The 20,502-nt window shown below is 47.1% G+C and overlaps 1 protein-coding gene across 1 annotated transcript in view; it reads right to left on the reverse strand.

Moving 5' to 3' along the window:
* The window catches only part of LOC140399560 (Fc receptor-like protein 5), a 94,610-nt gene that overhangs the window by 14,968 nt on the left and 59,140 nt on the right, over positions 1–20,502 (reverse strand). Inside the window, exons 5-9 of the mRNA XM_072489102.1 lie at positions 18,830–19,111; positions 15,851–16,117; positions 11,703–11,987; positions 5,656–5,934; positions 2,343–2,630 (exon numbers count right to left, since the gene is read on the reverse strand). Coding sequence (XP_072345203.1) covers positions 2,343–2,630; positions 5,656–5,934; positions 11,703–11,987; positions 15,851–16,117; positions 18,830–19,111 — 1,401 coding nt within the window. The remainder of the gene's footprint in view (positions 1–2,342; positions 2,631–5,655; positions 5,935–11,702; positions 11,988–15,850; positions 16,118–18,829; positions 19,112–20,502) is intronic.

Raw genomic sequence — 20,502 nt, forward strand, 5'->3', positions numbered from 1 at the left:
TTTTGAACGAGCAGCCTACTAGGGCCCAATCCCCCCTCCTATCTCTATACCTCCACTTAACCTGCCCATCGTAGGACACTGAGGGACAATTTAACATCGCCAATCCACCTAACCTGCACATCTTTGGATGCTGACAGTCAATTTTAGCTTGACCAACCCAGCGACATTTGGTATTAGCAGAACTGTCAGAACTGCAAGGGGTAATGAAGTGTCGAGAGTAGCCACTAGAGGGAGCTACTGTTACATCTATATAAGGCATTGATGCTAAGTATTGTTGGAGAATGTGTTCAGCAGTTAGGTAGTAAGAGTCAGATGTAAATATAGTATAAGTGCGTGCAGGTCATAGTGTAAACCAGTATTGAGATTTGGTGTAGATAAGTGTAATTTAGATGTAATTAATAAACTGTGCATTCTATACGAGTACGTGTCGAATCATGGTTAGTAGTGTTAATAAATATATAGCTTTATTTAAGTTAAAGCTATTTTGTGGTCTTTTGAACACTACGCCAACCATGCTGAAATAAACAACACAAAGAACACCTCAGAACCTGCACGTATTTGGACACTCAGGGTCAATTTAACATGGCCAATCAATCAAACCTGCACATCTTTGGACACCACGGGACAATGTTAGCATGGTCAATCCATCGACCTGCACATCTTAGGACGCTAAGTGACAATGTTAGACAATTACTAGGGGGCATAGGTTTAATGTGAGAGGGGCAAGGTTTAGAGTAGATGTACGAGGCAAGTTTTTTTGCGCAGAGGGTAGTGGGTGCCTGGAACTCGCTGCCGGAGGAGGTGGTGGAAGCAGGGACGACAGTGACATTTAAGGGGCATCTTGACAAATACATGAATAGGATGGGAATAGAGGGATACGGACCCCGGAAGTGTAGAAGATTGTAGTTTAGTCGGGCAGCATGGTCGGCACGGGCTTGGAGGGCCGAAGGGCCTGTTCCTGTCCTGTACATTTCTTTGTTCTTTGTTCTTTCTTTGTTAGCATGAGCAGTCCACCAAACCTGCTCATTTTTGGACACTAAGGGAAATTTAACATGACCAATCCACCTAACCTGTGACAAATGTTTTGCCAAAGGGTTATTTGGACTCGAACGTAGCTCCTTTCTCTAACCGACAGATGCTGCCAGACCTGTTGAGATTTTATAGCATTTTCTCTTTGGTTTCAGATTCCAGCATCAACAGTAATTTGCTTTTATCCACCTAATCTGTACATCTTTGGACACTAAGGGGCGATTTAACACGGCCAATCCACCTAGCCTGCACATATTTGGACACTAAGGGGCAATTTAAAACGGCCAATCCACCCAGCCTGCACATATTTGGACACTAATGTTTAATTCCACATGGCCAATGCCTCTAAATTGGATATCTCTGGGCATTACGGGACAATTTAACAAGACCAACCCATCGAAACTTCACATCTTCAGACACTCGGGGGCAATTTAAATTGGCCATTCCACCTAACCTGCACACCTTTGGACTCTTGGCGGTATATTTTTTGCCTGGCCAATCCACGTACGCTGCTGATCTTTGGACGCTTTGGAGTAATGTTAGCTGGGCTAATCCGCCTAATCTATTGACTGCAGGATGGAACCAGGGGCACCCCTAAGAAACCCATGCAGGCACAGGAGAAAGTCCATACTCCACACAGACCGTCACCCAGGGTAGGAATCGAACCCGGGTGAAGCAACGCTAACCATTGTGCCAGTGTGCTGGCCAACATGTTGGACTATATGTGCTGAAAGTTAGGGCAGAATGGTTGATGGGACTTCCAGAAGCGAAATTAGTCCATTCAGTTTGAGATGTTGATTCCCAAATTTCTTTCTCCGTCAGTCTGGCCTCAATAAAAGTCGAGATGGATTTGCACGTAAAAATAAGTTATTTTATTCAGCTTGCAAGCTTGATTCATTTCACAGAAACATAAGAGACATCCAGTCTCCTACATCCCAGAAAGCGAATGAACAAAGAGACAAAGGGATCTCTGCAAATCAATTCAAATGGTATCAAGTTTCACATACTCGACGCCCATAGGTCAGCCTATATCCCTCCTGACCTGTTTGCTCTATTCTGATTGGCTCACTTCCAATCCCTTTCTCTGGCCCCTATCAATGCAGCATCACTCTCGTAGACACACCTCTTCCTGCTTTCCCCATGCGGTCTAACATCCTTTGTCTCTGAACTAACCAGAGTCAAAGTGGCTTATTTCTACATTACATTAACTAATATCTCTAAAGTAACTATTTTATATCACATGCGTCAGAGATAGCAACCTAAAAATGTGTTCTAACCTCTTCCCATCAGTGGTCGTTGGTTCTGAGTCATACCTGCTACTGTGAGACGCATTGGTTCTCCACATTGGTCCATACGCCCAAACCCATTGTCAGCACCACAGGAGTACAGGCCTCCATCCGCCACTGACGCCACTGTAAAGGTGAAGTTCCCTGTGCCGGAGTTAGTGACTGTCCTGTTGTCAATGACCTGGCCATCACGGTTCAGCAGGTATTGGATGGGTGGCGTTCCTCTTTTGCACTTGCATGTGAGTCTCGCCCTGTCTCCAATAGCAAAGGTTGAATTACCCCAAACTGAGATGAAGTCTGGACAGCTTACTGGAACTGTAAAACAATGGAAATCAAATAAGCACATTTCAGAATGAATAATCGCAACATGGAATACCACAAGGTCTGCACAATGTGGGCTGGTGGTAGATATTCACCATGTTGTCTTAAAATAGTCCTGTGAAAAATTAACTTGACATGTATTTAAACAGAAATTTCCATTATAATAGTGCTTTAAGTGTGGGCGATAGTGTAAAATTGGGTGTCACCTTAATGTTCCCTAGTAAGCCTCAACTAGTGCGACCATGTCCTACATTCCTCACCCTCACAAATTAAAATCACACCGCAATGATTCCTACACATCCTCGTTCTTCAAAAGATCAAAGGCTAAGTCATTAATAATTAATTCTCTCACTCCCTCTCTTCCTATATTCTGTCTCTTTTTCTCTCGCTCGTTTCTGTGTTCTCTCACTCTGTTTCCATATTTTAACTCACACTTTATCTTCCCTTTTCCACGTTGTCCCCTTCTATCATTCCTTATTCTCCTGTCTCACTCTCCCTCACTTTCTCACTCTCACTCTTCCATGTTGTGCCTATCTCTCCTCCCATATTCTCCTCTATCACTCTTCCTCTGTTTCTCTCCCTCCCTCATCCATGTTGTCTCCCTATATCCTCCCATATCCTCTTCCTCTCTCACTCTATCTCTGGTTCCCTCTCTCCCTTTTGCGTGTTGTCTCCCTCTCTCCTCTCATATTCTCTCTCACACACTATCTCTCTTTGTCTCCCTCTTTCCATGTTGCCTCTCTCGCTCTGCCTCTCTCTCTCTCTTTCTGTCTATCTCTCGGTCTGTCTCTCCCTCTCTCTCTCACTCTCTCTCTCTCTCCAAGCTCTTCCTCCTCCTATACTGTTTCTCCCACACCCCATCACTCTCTCCACTCATGCTCTTACGCTCTCATAGAGAGACACATTTATCTGCTCTGACGCAGAAAGTTAGTTTCACACGGGTGCACTCTGGGTAATGTATCGCCGGCCACATTGTACGTACCGAGTTAGAGGTTCGAACCTTAAATGAATAATTGGCAATGGCGCCACTGCATTTTCATCAACCACGTAATGCACTAATAGTAGTAATTGTCAAAGGAACCACATTGATAGAGTTGGCTGCAGTGGGGGATTACAATGCGAGACAATAAAATATTAGTTGCAAATTAATTTATAATCGTGGGGGCCTCAGGTTGAAATAGTTTGGATTGTCTAATCCATTCGCCATACTGGAGGTTTCAATGCAAGTGGCAGCCGGAGGGCACTGTGGTACGCTGGTTAGCACTGCTACCTCACAGCGCCAGGGACCCGGTTTGAATTCCGGTCTTGGGTGACTGTCTGTGTGGAGTTTGCACTTTCTCCACGTGTCAGTGTGGGTTTCCTCCGGGTGCTCCGGTTTCGTCCCACGGTCCAAAGATGTGAAGGTTAGGCGGATTGGCCATGCATGTTAGATGGGGTTACGGGGATAAGGCAGGAGAGTCATCCAAGGCCGGGGTCTCTTTCAGAGGGGCGCAATGGCCTCCTACTGTCCGAGGGATTCTAAGGGATTCTATAATGAAGTACATTTCAAGTGAGGTCGGGAGTTGAGCAAATTGGATTTGCATGCTCTGGGTTTCGGAAGATTTGGAGATGATCTCTTTGGGGCCTGCAAGATTCTGAAATGCTGTGATAGGACAGGCATGAGGAGAATGTTCCCCCAATGGTCAGGGAATCTGAAACAATGGGAAATGATGCTCGGGATAATGGGGTTGGTCATTTTGCGCAGAGCTGAGCAGAAATCTCTCCGCTCAAAGGGTTGAGAATCATTGCAGATGTCCATCCCTAGAGGGTTGTGAGTGTTCCACCGCTGGCTATATCAGAGGCTGGGATAGAGATTGTTCATCTCGAGGGTTGTTAGTCAGGAATGCGGGTAGCCACCGGGAAAAATGTAGCTGGAAGACGAGGATCAGCCTCGTATCCAATTGGGTGCCTCCTTGGGTCATATACTCTACTCCTTATCTCATTTCATGTCTTACATCATGGACGCTGACAATGTTAATGCAATTGTTGCCCTCTTCAGATTAGAATTGGAGCCATTCCTGATGTATAAACTGATAGAAACAGAGAGTAGGAGCAGGAGGTGGCCATTCGGTCCGTCAAGCCTGCTCCACATTCCGTAGATTCATTCTAGTGCATAATATGAACAAATAATTTGGGGCAGCACGGTAGCATTGTGGATAGCACAAATGCTTCACAGCTCCAGGGTCCCAGGTTTGATTCCGGCTTGGGTCACTGTCTGTGCGGAGTCTGCACATCCTCCCCGTGTGTGCGTGGGTTTCCTCCGGGTGCTCCGGTTTCCTCCCACAGTCCAAAGATGTGCAGGTTAGGTGGATTGGCCGCGATAAATTGTCCATAGTGTCCAACATTGCCCTTAGTGAAGGGTGGGGTTACTGGGTTATGGGGATAGGATGGAGGTGTGGACCTTGAGTAGGGTGCTCTTTCCAAGAGCCGGTGCAGACTCGATGGGCCGAATGGCCTCCTTCTGCACTGTAAATTCTATGAAATAAGAATATAGCACAGGATCAGTCTCTTTGACCCTGCAGACCGCTACTGGTCATGATACCACACTTGGCCAAAACCGTCAGCACTCCCTATTGTAATATCCCTCTCTCTGCATCATATCCATGTATTCGTCGAGATGCCTTTTGAACGCCATTAATGTATCTGCATCCACTGCCTCCCCTGGCAACGCGTTCCAGACACTCACCACCCTCTGTGTAAAAAACCTGCCTCGCACATCTCCTCTAAACTTTGCCCCACGAACCTTCATTTTGATCACGGCTGATCATCCAACTCAATAGCCTGTTCCTATCATCCCCTCATATCATCTGATCCCTATTGGTCCACGTGCTATATCCAGGCTGACTTGAAAGCATACAATGTTTTGTCGGACATAAAAACCTACATGAGTTAGCGGCATGGTCAGATATTTGCACAGTCTTCTGGACAATGTGAGTAACCAACAATTTCCAATGAAAGACTCTTTCTCTTCCAGATGTACCTGCTGCAGTCAGCTCCATTGTCTCGTTGCAGTTTGTAACAGCAGCCACCCCATTGACAGCACCACAGGAATAGACGCCTCCTTCCTGTAATGCAAAGTTGAAGATTCCAGGTCCAGAATCGAGGACTGTCATGTTGGCAAGGAGACGATGGCCACAATAGAGCTGGTAGCGTACTGGGGGGGTGCCTCTGTGGGACTTACACGTGAAGGTCACCTCGTGTCCAAGGGCAACAAGCGAGCTGTTCAAGTTTGAGATGAGCGAAGGGCAGCTCACCGCGACTGGGAAGACAAGAAGTACGTGCGTGAACGGGTTTCGAGGAATAAAACATACAGCAATGCGAGACATGGCATTTACACAACACGGCTAACACACAAATGTTTAAAACAGGACCAATGCACTTAAACACAGAACAAATTAATGTGAATGAAAATCTTTTACTGATGTGATGTGATACACACACAGAAGTGCCCCTTTGCGTCTCATTGCCCAACAATACATCGCAAGTAAATAACCGTGTTTGATCCCCAAGCTTCAATGGTTATGATCCTGAATTTATCGTGTTCTTTATATTATTCATAGAAATATTATCCGACAATCCCTGCAGTGCAGAGGGAGGTTCTTCAGACCATGAAGGCTGCACCGACCCGCTGAAAGAGCCCCTTACCTAGGCCCACACCCCCTCCCTACCCTATCCCCAACCCCACCGAACATTTGGACACGAAGGGCAATTTAGCGTGGCCAGTCCACCCAGTCTGCTCAGGTTTGAACTGTTGGAGGAAACCGGAGCACCCGGAGCAAACCATGCAGATATGGCGAGAAAATAGAACCTCCACACAGACAGTCGGCAGAGGGCGGAATTGTACCCTGGTCCCTGGTGTGGTGCAGCATCCGTGTTAATCACTGTGCTATAGGGAGGGTTCCTCGCACAAGTCCCAGAAGGATGTGGAGAGGGCCGTTTACCAGGATATTGCCTGGTATAAAGAGAATTAACTATGAGGAGAGTTTAAATACACTCTGTCTGTTCTCCCTGGAATGACGGAGGTTGAGAAACGACCTGATAGAGGTCTACAAGATTATGAGTGGCACGGAGAGTGGACAGACAGATGCTCTTTCCTAGGCTAGGAGAGTCAAGCTCTTGAGGACATAGGATTAAAGTGCTCCGGGAAAGTTTAGGACAGATGTAAGACGCAAGTTTTTTACATCAAATTTCCAATCTCAAATTTTGTTTCTTACTTTTTTCCTGTTCAGGAGGTTTGTTCTAAGATTCTCCCTTTCTATTACATCTGCATTACCTCTTACTATAAGTATGGTAATGGTGTCCTCCACCACGAAAACTGAGGAGAATTATTGATTGAGTGTCTCTGCCGTTTCTGTATTTCCCCACGATCAACCTGACTCACCCTCCAAGGGATCAATATTGACTTTTTTTACTTTTATATACAGAGCCAAGCTTTTGATATCCTTTTTAATATTTTGCGCTGGGTTTCTTTCATAACTTACCTTTGCTTTTTTTGTTACTTTTTAGTAACCCTTTGTTGATCATTAAAATGTTCCCAATCTTCCAGCCTACTGCCTTTGCAATATAGCATCCTGAGTGTTTGTCTTTATGTCATCTTGGACTTCCATCTTTGCAATTGATAGTTCCCCCCTCTGAAAATCTTTATTATTCTATGGAATATATTTTAGTTGTTAGCAACTGAATATATCCTTGAAGCCCAACATACCATTTTCCTTCTTTACCACCTGATGCACCTACCTGCATGCTTACCTTCAATGATTGGCGCACGACGACACCCAGGTTTCGTTACACATTCCCTTCTCCTAATTTATTGACATTCAGATAATATTCTGCCTCCCAGTTTTTGATACCAAATTATACTGCATCTACCATTCAATCGCCCAGTTACTCAACTTGTCCAAATCACGCTGAGCGTCCTCTGCGTCCTCCTCGCAGCTCACTTTCCCATTCAGAATTGATCTTTCCCAACTTTGTAAAACATGAATTATCACAACAGCTCAGTTCTTATTCAACACAATCTATGTGACTAGTGACTGGCTAGTGGTGTTCCGCAGGGATATGTGCTGGAATCTTTGTTGTTTGCAGTATAGAAATGATTTGGAGGAACATTGCTAAGTTTATGGACGACGCAGAATTTGGTGGAATTGCGGATAGCGATGAGGATTGTCTGAGGGAACAGCAGGATATAGATCGGTTGGAGACCTTGGCTGAGGAATGGCGAGTTCAATCCGGACAAATGTGATGAAATGCATTTTGGAAGATCTAATAAAGGTGGGAATTATATAGTAAAAGGCAGAAACCTTAAGAATATTCATCGCAGAGGGATTTGGGTGTACCGGTCCACAGGTCACGGAAAGTAGCAACCCAGGTGAAGAAGGTAGTCAAGAAGGCATGCTTGCCTTCATTGGCCGGGGCATTGAGTATACTAATTGGCAAGTCATGTTGCAGCATTATAGCCAAATATGACAAATTTCGGCAACCTTGGATAACGAGAGATATTGTAGTCGGCGTCAAAAAGGAAAAGGAGGCATTTGTCAGGGCTCGAAGGCTGTGAACAGCCGAAGCCTTTGTGGAATATAAGGAAAGTCAGAAGCAACTTAAACAAGGAGTCAGGAGGGCTAAAAGGGATCAGGAAAAGTGATTGGCAAATAGGGTTAAGGAAAAGCGAAAAGCTTTTTACAAGTATATAAAAAGCAAAAGGATAGCCAGGGAAAGGGTTGGCCCACTGAAGGACAGGCAAGGGAATCTATGTGTTGAACCAGAGGAAATGTGCGAGGTGCTAAGTGAATACTTTGCATCAGTATTCACCAAAGAGAAGAAACTTGTGGATGTTGAGTCTGGAAAAGGGTGATCAGGTAGGGCAGTGGATGTTGTCCATGTGGACTTCAGTAAAGCCTGTGACAAGGTTCCTCATGGCAGACTGGTAGAAAAAGCGAAAGGCTTTTTACAAGTATATAAAAAGCAAGAGGATAGCCAGGGAAAGGGTTGGCCCACTGAATGAGAGGGGAAGGAATCTATGTGTTGAGCCAGAGGAAATGGGCGAGGTGCTAAGTGAATACTTTGCATCATGTGCAGCTGTATAGCAGCTTAGTTAGGCCACACTTGGAGTATAGTGTTCAATTCTGGTCGCCACACTACCAGAAGGATGTGGAGGCTTTAGAGAGGGTGCAGAAGAGATTTACCAGGATGTTGCCTGGTATGGAGGGCATTAGCTATGAGGAGCGGTTGAATAAACTCGGATGTTCTCACTGGAACGAAGGGGGTTGAGGGGCGACCTGATAGAGGTCTACAAAATTATGAGGGGCATAGACAGAGTGGATAGTCAGAGGCTTTTCCCCGGGGTAGAGGGGTCAATTACTAGGGGGCATAGGTTTAAGGTGAGAGGGGCAAGGTTTAGAGGAGATGTACGAGGCAAGTTTTTTACGCAGAGAGTAGTGGGTGCCTGGAACTCGCTGCCGGAGGAGGTGGTGGAAGCAGGGACGATAGTGACATTTAAGGGGCATCTTGATAAATACATGAATAGGATAGGAATAGAGGGATACGGACCCAGGAAGTGTGGAAGACTTTAGTTTAGACGGGCAGTATTGTGGGCACGGGCTTGGAAGGCCGAAGGGCCTGTTCCTGTTCTAGTGAAATTACCAAGATATGGCCCTCACTCCTCTATTGACCTTGTTGATTATCGGGTCAGGTTTGTGAAACTCTGCTAATGCGGAGAGGGTGGAATCATGGTAATGGTATTGGACTAATCATCGGGAGGTCCAACCTAACGGGACTGGAAACCCCAGTGTTGAACATTCGCCATGGCAGTTGGTGGAATGTCAATTGTTGAAAATCGGGAAAATATAGTGGTAGCACGTTGTGACATTGGTTAGCACTGCTGCCTCATGGCGCTGAGGGCCCGGATCACTGTCCGTGTGGCGTCTGCACATTCTCCCGTAGCTGTTTGGTCTCACCCCCACGACCAACAAATGTGCAGGGGAGGGGGGAATGACCACGTTAAATTGTCCCTGAAGTGGGAAAAAATAATTGGGCACTATAAATTTATTTTATAGACAATCTAGAAAATAAGGCTGGTCTGGGGAATGGAGATCACAAACCCTTTGCCCATCTTTCCAAAAGCCCCTCAATCTTTAATTTGACTTTCGGGATTGAAATATGCCATCTTCACCTGGTGTGGCCCACATATAACTCCAGGCACATGGCGATGTGATTGGGCGTTTGGTCCCCTTATCTAAGAAAATAGCCACAAAGAACTGTGCAGAGTTTTGTGGCTGAGGTTGAAAATGTGTCTTACAATTACCAATATTGTGAACAGCCTTCGATCCCTTATCTAAGGAGCGGTGTGCTGACATGTATAGGAGGTGGCGGCATCGCGGCGTTGTCACTAACTTGTATTCCAGAATTCCAGAGTAATGATCTGGGGTCCCAGTTTCAAATCCCACCATGGCAGTGAAAGAACATAGAACATAGAACAATACAGCGCAGTACAGGCCCTTCGGCCCACAATATTGCACCGAAACAAAAGCCATCTAACCTACACTATGCCATTATCATCCATATGCTTATCCAATAAACTTTTAAATGCCCTCAATGTTGGCGAGTTCACTACTGTAGCAGGTAGGGCATTCCACGGCCTCACTACTCTTTGCATAAAGAACCTACCCCTGACCTCTGTCCTATATCTATTACCCCTCAGTTTAAGGCTATGTCCCCTCGTGCTAGCCATTTCCATCCGCGGGAGAAGGCTCTCACTGTCCACCCTATCTAACCCTCTGATCATTTTGTATGCCTCTATTAAGTCTCCTCTTAACCTTCTTCTCTCTAACGAAAACAACCTCAAGTCCATCAGCCTTTCCTCATAAGATTTTCCCTCCATACCAGGCAACATCCTGGTAAATCTCCTCTGCACCCGCTCCAAAGCTTCCACGTCCTTCCTATAATGCGGTGACCAGAACTGTACGCAATACTCCAAATGCGGCCGTACCAGAGTTCTGTACAGCTGCAACATGACCTCCTGACTCCGGAACTCAATCCCTCTACCAATAAAGGCCAACACTCCATAGGCCTTCTTCACCACCCTATCAACCTGGGTGGCAACTTTCAGGGATCTATGTACATGGACACCTAGATCCCTCTGCTCATCCACACTTCCAAGAACTTTTCCATTAGCCAAATATTCCACATTCCTGTTTTTCCTTCCAAAGTGAATCACCTCACACTTCTCTACATTAAACTCCATTTGCCACCTCTCAGCCCAGCACTGCAGCTTATCTATATCCCTCTGTAACCTGCTACTTCCTTCCACACTATCGACAACACCACCGACTTTAGTATCGTCTGCAAATTTACTCACCCACCCTTCTGCGCCTTCCTCTAGATCATTGATAAAAATGACAAACAGCAACGGCCCCAGAACAGATCCTTGTGGTACTCCACTTGTGACTGTACTCCATTCTGAACATTTCCCATCAACCACCACCCTCTGTCTTCTTTCAGCGAGACAATTTCTGATCCACATCTCTAAATCACCCTCAATCCCCAGCCTCTGTACTTTCTGCAATAGCCTACCGTGGGGAACCTTATCAAACGCTTTGCTGAAATCCATATACACCACATCAACTGCTCTACCCTCGTCTACCTGTTCCGTCACCTTCTCAAAGAAACCCAAGCCGGTAATGGAACCTGGGACCCTGATGCTGTGAAGCCACAATGCTAACCACTTTGCTGTCAGGCCGCCCCAAATGTCTGGCCAACATGTCAGTCCAGTTCCATGCAGCGATGCGGTGAACTATTAACTGGCGTCACAAACCACTCCATTTGAAGGCTGGACTTACCCGGGATGGTCATGAAGCAATCTCTAAAAGTAAATGTTCCGAACTTCAAATATAGACAAATTGTGGTTGGCGTTTTTCAGCACACGTGGTTAGCCTACCTTTCTGCTGTGATGACTTTATTACTACACTGAGCACTTTGGCAATGACGCATTGATCTGTTCACACAAGGATGCTGACTGAAGATATTCCTCACCTTCAGCCTCCACTTCGACAGCTGGGCTGTGGACAGCGGTGCTCATGTTATTGTAAACACTGCAGCTGTAATTGCCATCGATCCCTTCATGGAAATTGGAGAGTTGGTGAGTGACCTCTCTGCTGGATGAGATTTCCTTGTAGATCTCCATCTCTCCCCTGTACCAGGTGAACTCTATTGGAGCAGAGCCTGCAGTGACGCTGCACCTCAGTGTCAAATTGCCTCCTTCTCTGACGCTCCCGTTCACCGGATTGATGTTCAAATGTGGGTTGGTGACCGGAAGTCCTGTGGGAGATACAACCACAGATCAGAGCCTGGATGACTTCAATTTACAGAAAGATGGGGCGGGATTCTCTCTAGGCTGATACCTAAATCGGGAAACGCGATTGGCTGGAGAATCGAGGCTGAAATCGTGGCGGGCGGCCTTTTTCTCGCCAAATCGCAATTCTCTGCTGCCTCGACAGCCACGTCAATGTGCTCCACTCCACCCGTACACTAAACGGCATTCGCATGCCATTAATGGACAAGACACAAGGGGCCTCCTTGATGCTCCTCATCCTCTGCGGCGAATTCCAGGGTAACAAGATGGCACTGGTTACCCTGGAGCGCGCCCATGCCGCTTATGGGTTGGCTGGGACCAGAGGGCATCTACAAGGGTGGCCCGGAGGTACACCCACACGACCGGTGCCCATACGTTCACAGTGGGCAATCAGCAGCGTGCGCAGCTGCGTGGCTGCCTTGCAGGCTGTGGCAATGGTAGTGCGCATCCACCCCGAAACCACAGCCAACCTCCTGGCCATCAGACGCTACTCCAACCAGTGGCACAAGTGACAGAAAACTATGGCGATGGTGGGCACTTTCCGGACCCCCCCCCCCCCCCCCCCCCCACTCAGCAGCCACAGCGCCTGGTTCACGATTTCTAAAAGCACAAGTTGACGGGATGAGTGTGTGGGGGGATTATAATGTAGAAATGCGACTGCGGTTTGCCAGTCTTCCAAGTGTCAACCATGGACCCTGTAAGTCCCACACGTTTCCTCATTGGAATCGATTCTGTTCCATGTGGTGTCGATGCTATGAAATGAAAAAAGAATCTTTATTGTCACAAGTAGGCTTACATTAACACTGCAATGAAGTTACTGTGAAAAGCCCCTAGTCGCCACATTCTGGCGCCTGTTCGGCAACACAGAGAGAGAATTCAGAATGTCCAATTCACCTAACACCACATCTTTCGGGACTTGTGGGAGGAAACCGGAGCCCCCGGAGGAAACCCACGCAGACACGGGGAGAGCGTGCAGACTCCGCACAGACAGTGACCCAGCGGGGAATCGAACCTGGGACCCTGGAGCTGTGAAGCGGCTGTGAAACCGTGCTAGTCCCTCACCAGTCCAGGTGCGGCGTCGGGTTCGCTGTCGCGGAAGTCCATGAATCCTGCCCGGCATCAGCACTTCGGGCGGGATTCTCCGGTCGCCCACTCCGGAATCGCGTTAACCTATTGGCCGCGAGAAATCGAGGGTGGCGCCGCTTTCACGATGCTCCGCCCCTCCAAATCGGCTTACTCTAGGAGTACGCCGGATGCCGTATGGACAGCCTCAGGAAGTTCCCTGAGGCCCTTCCCCCTATTCTCCGCCCCCGACCGGCCGAGTTCTGGACGGCGTGGGTCTCTATGCTATTACTTATCGGGAACTCGGCGTGGCGCCTGCGGACTCAGTCCAGCGCCGCCACCGTCGGGGAAGAGCCTATCCCCGGGCAGGGGCGGTGAGGGGTGGTGGGCTTTGGAAGGGGCTGGGTGCAATTTCGGGGGGTGGTCCGTCTTTAGCCAGCCAACCACATAGTGGGGGACACTATTTGGCATTGTGGTCTGCACTCAGCTGTGCACATGTGCAGTGACGGACCCGGCAATTCTCCGGGCCATGTTAGCAGCTGGAGCCAGGTGCTCTGCACGGCCTTGGTGCTCGGCCCGCACCAAACCGAGACCAGTGGCCGTTTTGCACCAAATCTTCGGTCGTAAAACGCCACCGTTCCCAAGCTGGCGTGAGGACGGGACCTGAAAATCGGATTATTCCAGCCCTCAGTCTGTGCAACAGAGAATTCCGCCAATAAATTTTATTGAGCCGAAGGTAGAGGCAAATAGGAAACATTAGAGAAGTTCAAAGAGGACATAGAGAAAAACGTGGATGCATATTTAAGGAAAGGGTTGCCGCTGAGTTGCCGTGCGTGGGGGATGCCCAGAAGGCCAGATCTGTTATCTGTGAGTGTCAGAGAAGCTGTGAGAGTTCTGATTTGGAGAGAGCCGCTGAGCGTTTATCCAGAGATCTCTTGGTTTCAAGAAACAGTTTGTTAAAGGACCTCTTTTAGAATTCCTCATTAGAGTGGGTGTTTGTGCTTTCATGTATCATTCCTTTGTGAATGGAGCAACACTTCCTTGCCTTGTGCAACATTTCAGGGGTTTTGTGGTTAAAAATATCGACAAGATGTTTGTTGCCAGGAGGGTAGTTTCTTGTGTACATTGGATCAAACAGTCAGTTTGGGGCACGTCTTTTTAAGACTGTTTCAACCATGTAACTTTAATCTTGTGCACTTAAGTTTGTCTTCAATGAAGAGTTTCATTTTTCAAATTCTAAGGGGGTTCCTGGAGTTCTACGCTGATGAGATCATTGGTGCTTTGTCCTCACTTTCACAACGAAAACAATATTTGTGAAGAGTTAAACAAACCTCTCTGTGGTTTTACCTGCTCAGCAACAACATCTACTGGGCCACAAGAACTGTTTTAATCTGTTTGGTAGTAGTCATTTTGGGGGGAAAAAACATTCTCACTTAATTTGTGATGGGGGTCTGGGAATCGTTCTCCGTAAATAAAGCACGGGTGCAAACCGGCATAGCTTTTTAAAAAATGGATATACACCACAACTGTGGTAACCTGCAGTGTTACAGTCCGAGTAATGGATCGTAGGCTTTCTAGATAGATAGGCAAGTGAGCTACTTCAGTGCCAGAAACCGTGTTATCATTCGATAAAGTCACATGTTTCGCCAAATCAAATGACTCGGAAACACAACGTGTAATTTTCTGAGGAAAATATGTCAGATTTGCGTCTCAATGTGTTTTTTTTTTTTACAGTATTTATTTTTCACATCAATGAAGGTGAATTAAGGGCAACACAGAGATTAGCACTGCTGTCTCACAGCGCCAGCGATCAGGGTTCCATTCTTGCCTCGGTGACTGTCTGTGTGGAGTTTTCACATTCTGCCCGTGTCTGTGTGTGTTCCCTTCGGGTGCTCCGGTTTCCACCCACAGTCCAGGGATGTGCAGGTTAGAGGAATTGGACGGGATAAATTGTCCCTTAATGTCCAAAAGGTGACGGGGTTAGAGTTGGTGCCGACTCGATCAGCTGAATAGCCTCATTCTGCTTGTAGAGGTTATTTAATTCTATATTTTCCACGTGCTCTGCGCAGCCAAGACCGTTTGCAAACTTAAAACCAAGCAATAATAGGAAAGTGGCATGAATCAACATTAGGCTCTCGGGTTAATTCAACAGCACAGTTCACACACGATATGGGTGGAGAATCAGAGGTAATTGTACATGTAGAGGACATTCTGTGAAAATGCAAGGCCAGTTCACCAGTTGTACTGCTGATCCAATTTATATTATGCCATATCAGTTCAGATCAGTATCCCTCTTTCACAGTTTTTGCTATATTCTTTCCACAGAACCACAGACTTTCTACAGTGCAGAAGGTCATTCGGCCCACTGAGTCTGCAGCGACCCTCTTGAAGAGTGCCCTACCTCTGCCGATTCCCTTGCCTTATCCTTGTAACCCCATTTGAGCTGCACATTAATGGGCACTAAGGAGTAATCCATGAGGCTAATCGACCTAACCAGCACATCTTTGTACTGTGGGAGGAAACCGATACAGGCACGGGGAGAACGTGCAACTCTACAAAGACCGTCTCTCAAGCTCGGAATCGAACCCTGATTTCTAGAACTGTGATGCAGCAGTGCTAACTACTGCGCTAACGAGCCGCCCAATTTATTATCGCATGAACTACCAGGCCCTGGGGAGGAAGCTCTCATATATCTTGCCCATGCCCGCGGACAAAGATATATTTGTTCAACCATTGGCCAAACACCAACAGATGTTTTTGTACTCACTCCTCACAGTCATTTCCACACTTTTGGCCGTGTGTGTTAAACTGTTGCTGAGAACGCTACAATGATACCGTCCAGAATCCATCACGGTGGCTTGTGGGATGAGATAGTCATTGTGACTGACCGAATCAGAATTGAGAAGACTGTTGTTTCTGTAGAATGAATATTGTCCGCTCCCACAGGCATCTGAATCGCTGCACTCACAGCTCAGCGTTATAGTGTCGCCATCCTTTGGCGTTTCCGGTTTTACAGACAGCCTCACTGGAATATCTGAAATTGAAGAGGAAAAGGAGGTCACTGTTCATGATCGCTCGGTATTCCAAAATATGTGCCTAAGAGATGTTGCTGTGTTCAAAAGGGGTGGAGTGGGGGTGGGGGGGGGGGGGGGGTGTTGTTCTTATGCAGGAATGCATTCGGAAACAGTGAGAAACGGACGGTTTTGGCCATTTTATTTCATCGATGTGTTTGAAACGTACTTTTTATCCGTTAATGTGATATGGACGTCACTGGCTGGGGCAACATTTATTGCCCATCCCTAACTCCCCTTGAGAGGTTGGGTGGTGAACTGCCTTCTTCAACCTCTGCAGAGGGGAGTAGGTGCACCCACTGTGCTGTTAGGGAGGTAGTTCCAGGATGTTGATGTATTTCCAAGTCAGGGTGGTGAATGACTTGAAGGGGAACATCCAGGTGGTCGGGTTCTACGGTATATGATGCCTTGTCCTTCTAGATGGTGGTGGTCGTGGGTTTGGAAGCTACTGCCTAAGGATACTCAGTGAGTTCCTGCATCTTGTAGATGGTGCACACGGCTGCCACGGTGCGTCGGTAGTGGAGGGTTTCAATGGTTGTGGAAGGGGCGGGGGAAGGGGGGATTCAAGCGGGGCTGCATTCTCCTAGATGCTGTAGAGCTTCAATGTCATTGAAGCTGCACTCATCCAGGCAGTGGATCAGAAATTGGCTAGCTGAAAGAAGACAGAGGGTGGTGGTTGATGGGAAATGTTCAGAATGGAGTTCTGTCACAAGTGGAGTACCACAAGGATCTGTTCTGGGGCCGTTGCTGTTTGTCATTTTTATCAATGACCTAGAGGAGGGCGCAGAAGGGTGGGTGAGTAAATTTGCAGATGATACTAAAGTCGGTGGTGTTGTCGATAGTGTGGAAGGAAGTAGCAGGTTACAGAGGGATATAGATAAGCTGCAGAGCTGGGCTGAGAGGTGGCAAATGGAGTTTAATGTAGAGAAGTGTGAGGTGATTCACTTTGGAAGGAAAAACAGGAATGTCGAATATTTGGCTAATGGAAAAGTTCTTGAAAGTGTGGATGAGCAGAGAGATCTAGGTGTCCATGTACATAGATCCTTGAAAGTTGCCACCCAGGTTGATAGGGTGGTGAAGAAGGCCTATGGAGTGTTGGCCTTTATTGGTAGAGGGATTGAGTTCCGGAGTCAGGAGGTCATGTTGCAGCTGTACAGAACTCTGGTACGGCCGCATTTGGAGTATTGCGTACAGTTCTGGTCACCGCATTATAGGAAGGACGTGGAGGCTTTGGAACGGGTGCAGAGGAGATTTACCAGGATGTTGCCTGGTATGGAGGGAAAATCTTATGAGGAAAGGCTGATGGACTTAAGGTTGTTTTCGTTAGAGAGAAGAAGGTTAAGAGGAGACTTAATAGAGGCATACAAAATGATCAGAGGGTTAGATAGGGTGGACAGTGAGAGCCTTCTCCCGCGGATGGAAATGGCTAGCACGAGGGGACATAGCCTTAAACTGAGGGGTAACAGATATAGGACAGAGGTCAGGGGTAGGTTCTTTACGCAAAGAGTAGTGAGGCCATGGAATGCCCTACCTGCTACAGTAGTGAACTCGCCAAAATTGAGGGCATTTAAAAGTTTATTGGATAAACATATGGATGATAAAGGTATAGTGTAGGTTAGATGGCTTTTGTTTCGGTGCAACATCGTGGGCCGAAGGGCCTGTACTGCGCTGTATTGTTCTATGTTCTATGTTCTATAAGTGGACAGTATTCCATTGCATTCCTGACTTTTGCCGTGTAGATAGTTTTGCGGAGTCAGGAGGTGAGTTCCACCCCCCCCACACGCCCCCTTCCAATTCCTGACCTCTGATCTCCTCTTTTAGCCACAGTATTGACATGGTTAGCGCAGGTCAGTGTCCTGCCACTGGTAACCACCATGGTGTTGATAGTATCTTGGGGCGTCGTATAAACTGGCTGTAGCGCACAAAGACTCCGAGAGACGAATAGAGTGAAGTCGATGAGGCTTTATTAAGCGTGACTGTTCCCCCGCAGTTCAGTAACAGACTGGCCTGCGGGGGAGAACTCCTGGTTCTTATACTCCGCCTTCAGGGCGGAGCTAGGGGCCAACAGCCAACCAGGACCCGGGATCTGTCAGCCAATGACATCACGGCTTCACAGTCCCACATGACCCCTAATGCATACTACCACACTGGCGCTATCCAATGTGCGATTCACCTAACGTACAGCTCCAGATCAGTCATGGTTCTCACTAAAGGGTGACGGATTATCCCTCTGTTCAAAGGAGGGGAATACTGTCGATAAACTATTGTGGATCATGCAATTCAGCCCTTTGCAATCGTTTAATGAAGAGGGATAATTGGGCAAATTCTAAGAATGACGGCCAGCGCCGATTCTGCACCAACGACAAAGCGAATAGCTGCATTCAATGGTCAGAGGTAATGTCTTCAAACAGGTGTTTAGAAGGTTGTATATTTCAGAAGATGAAGGGGAAACCTTGGCGACTGTCCAGGGCATTCCTCTTCATCCGCCTCTTGGGTAGAAGTGTGTGTTAAACAATGAAGCAACCCGCCATTTAGCCTGCTTGGTAAAGACATTGGACTGTCGTGTTCATCCCCATTTGCACTTTCCCAGTTTCTTCCTTCCAAACATTCCTCCTTTTTTCCCAATAACTTTGCTTTTTTTCTCTTACTTGTTGCTAATGTACAGTGGCACATACCTTTAATGTCCACAAATTTATATGCTGATGAGTAGATGGGTCCATTGGGAAAGTTAACAAAGTGCAATTCGCAGCGATAACGTCCTTTATCCTCCACAGAAACACGCTGAATTTCAAATGTACCACTTCCATTCGAAACTGTTGCCTCGCCCAAACGAAAACCTTCTCGGTAAAATGTGTAAATTGCATCCTTCGGGAAGGGGAAATGACATCTTAATAGCAGATTTTCGTTGACCCACAGAATTTCTGGAAGAGTCTCAATGGTCGTTGTGCGATCTGGCTCTATTGGATAGAAATAATGGAAATTAACAACAGGGCAGGCACTCGTTCCTTAAAACATAATCACACATTACATTTTTTATAGCAATCCAAACCCCGACCACTACCATCTCGAAGTACAAGAGCAGAAGACACTTATGAAACCCTAGCATCTGGAGGTTTCCCTCCAAGTTACTCACCACCCTTGCTTGGAAATATATCACCTTTCCCTCACTGTCACTGGGGCAAAATGCTGTAACTCTCTCCATAGGTTGTACCTACATTTCAAGGACTGCAACGTCTCAAGAAGGCAATTTTCTGTAGGCAACAAGGGATGGGAGTAAATGTTGGTCTAACCAGCGACGTCCAAGTCCCGGATATGAAAAACAATCATTCAGAGGTGTACGGTCGGGAGTTTGGTACATCCAAATTGGCAATGGGCCCAAACTAATCTTCAGTAACCTGGACCACATCCAAAAATCATACAATCCTCAATGATGGAGGGTATGTAGCAGAGATATCTAAGTACATAGCCAGTAATACAGAGAGACATAGTTTGTTTCTTTGTGTGATAATCTCATTCTGAACAGCAGACAGTAGGATTGATTGATTAACAAAAGTGACCGTGCACAGCAGATTGAAGGAACATGGTAACAGACAGATCACGGGGAAAGAGTAGTGCGAGTGTGGTATTACTATGATTAAATACGTACCTAGCAGGAGAAACAGCTTCCAGATTTTCGGCAGGGGAGCAGTGTCCAGGGGCCTGTAGGAAAGGTAAGAATAACTTTAAATACTTACCTGTGCAGCTGCAGGAAGACGGCCGTGGGAATTTCTGGGAAGATTTGTTCGTACCTGTGTATAAGTTGGGCGGTTGCTAAACCCGAGACACTACACTTGTAGTGTCCCCCACCCTTCATCTCCTCTAACCTAAGGGGTTGAGAGAATATCAGAGAAGCTCTTCTTTTCTTTTTCTTGTTTTATCTAGAGGGGATGGCAGGGGAGGCAGTGCAATGTTCCTCCTGCAGAATGTTTGAGGTGAGGGACGCCATCAGTGTCCCTGCTGATTTCACCTGTGGGAAGTGCACCCATCTCCAGCTCCTCAGACACCGCGTTAGGGAACTGGAGCTGGAGCTGGATGAACTTCGGATCATTCGGGAGGCAGAGGTGGTTATAGATAGAAGCTTCAGGGATGCAGATACTCCGAAGAATCAAGATAGATGGGTGACGGTGAGAGGGGCTGGGAGGAAGCAGTCAGTACAGCGATCCCCTGTGGTTATTCCTCTTAGCAACAAGTATTCAGATTTAGATACTGTTTGGGGGGGGGGCTTACCAGGGGTAAGCCATTGGGTGCAGGCCTCTGGCACAGAGTCTGTCCCTGTTGCTCAGAAGGGAAGGGGGGAGAGGAGTAGAGC

The sequence above is a fragment of the Scyliorhinus torazame genome, chromosome 23, assembly GCF_047496885.1.
Source record: "Scyliorhinus torazame isolate Kashiwa2021f chromosome 23, sScyTor2.1, whole genome shotgun sequence".
Classification (NCBI taxonomy): domain Eukaryota; kingdom Metazoa; phylum Chordata; class Chondrichthyes; order Carcharhiniformes; family Scyliorhinidae; genus Scyliorhinus; species Scyliorhinus torazame.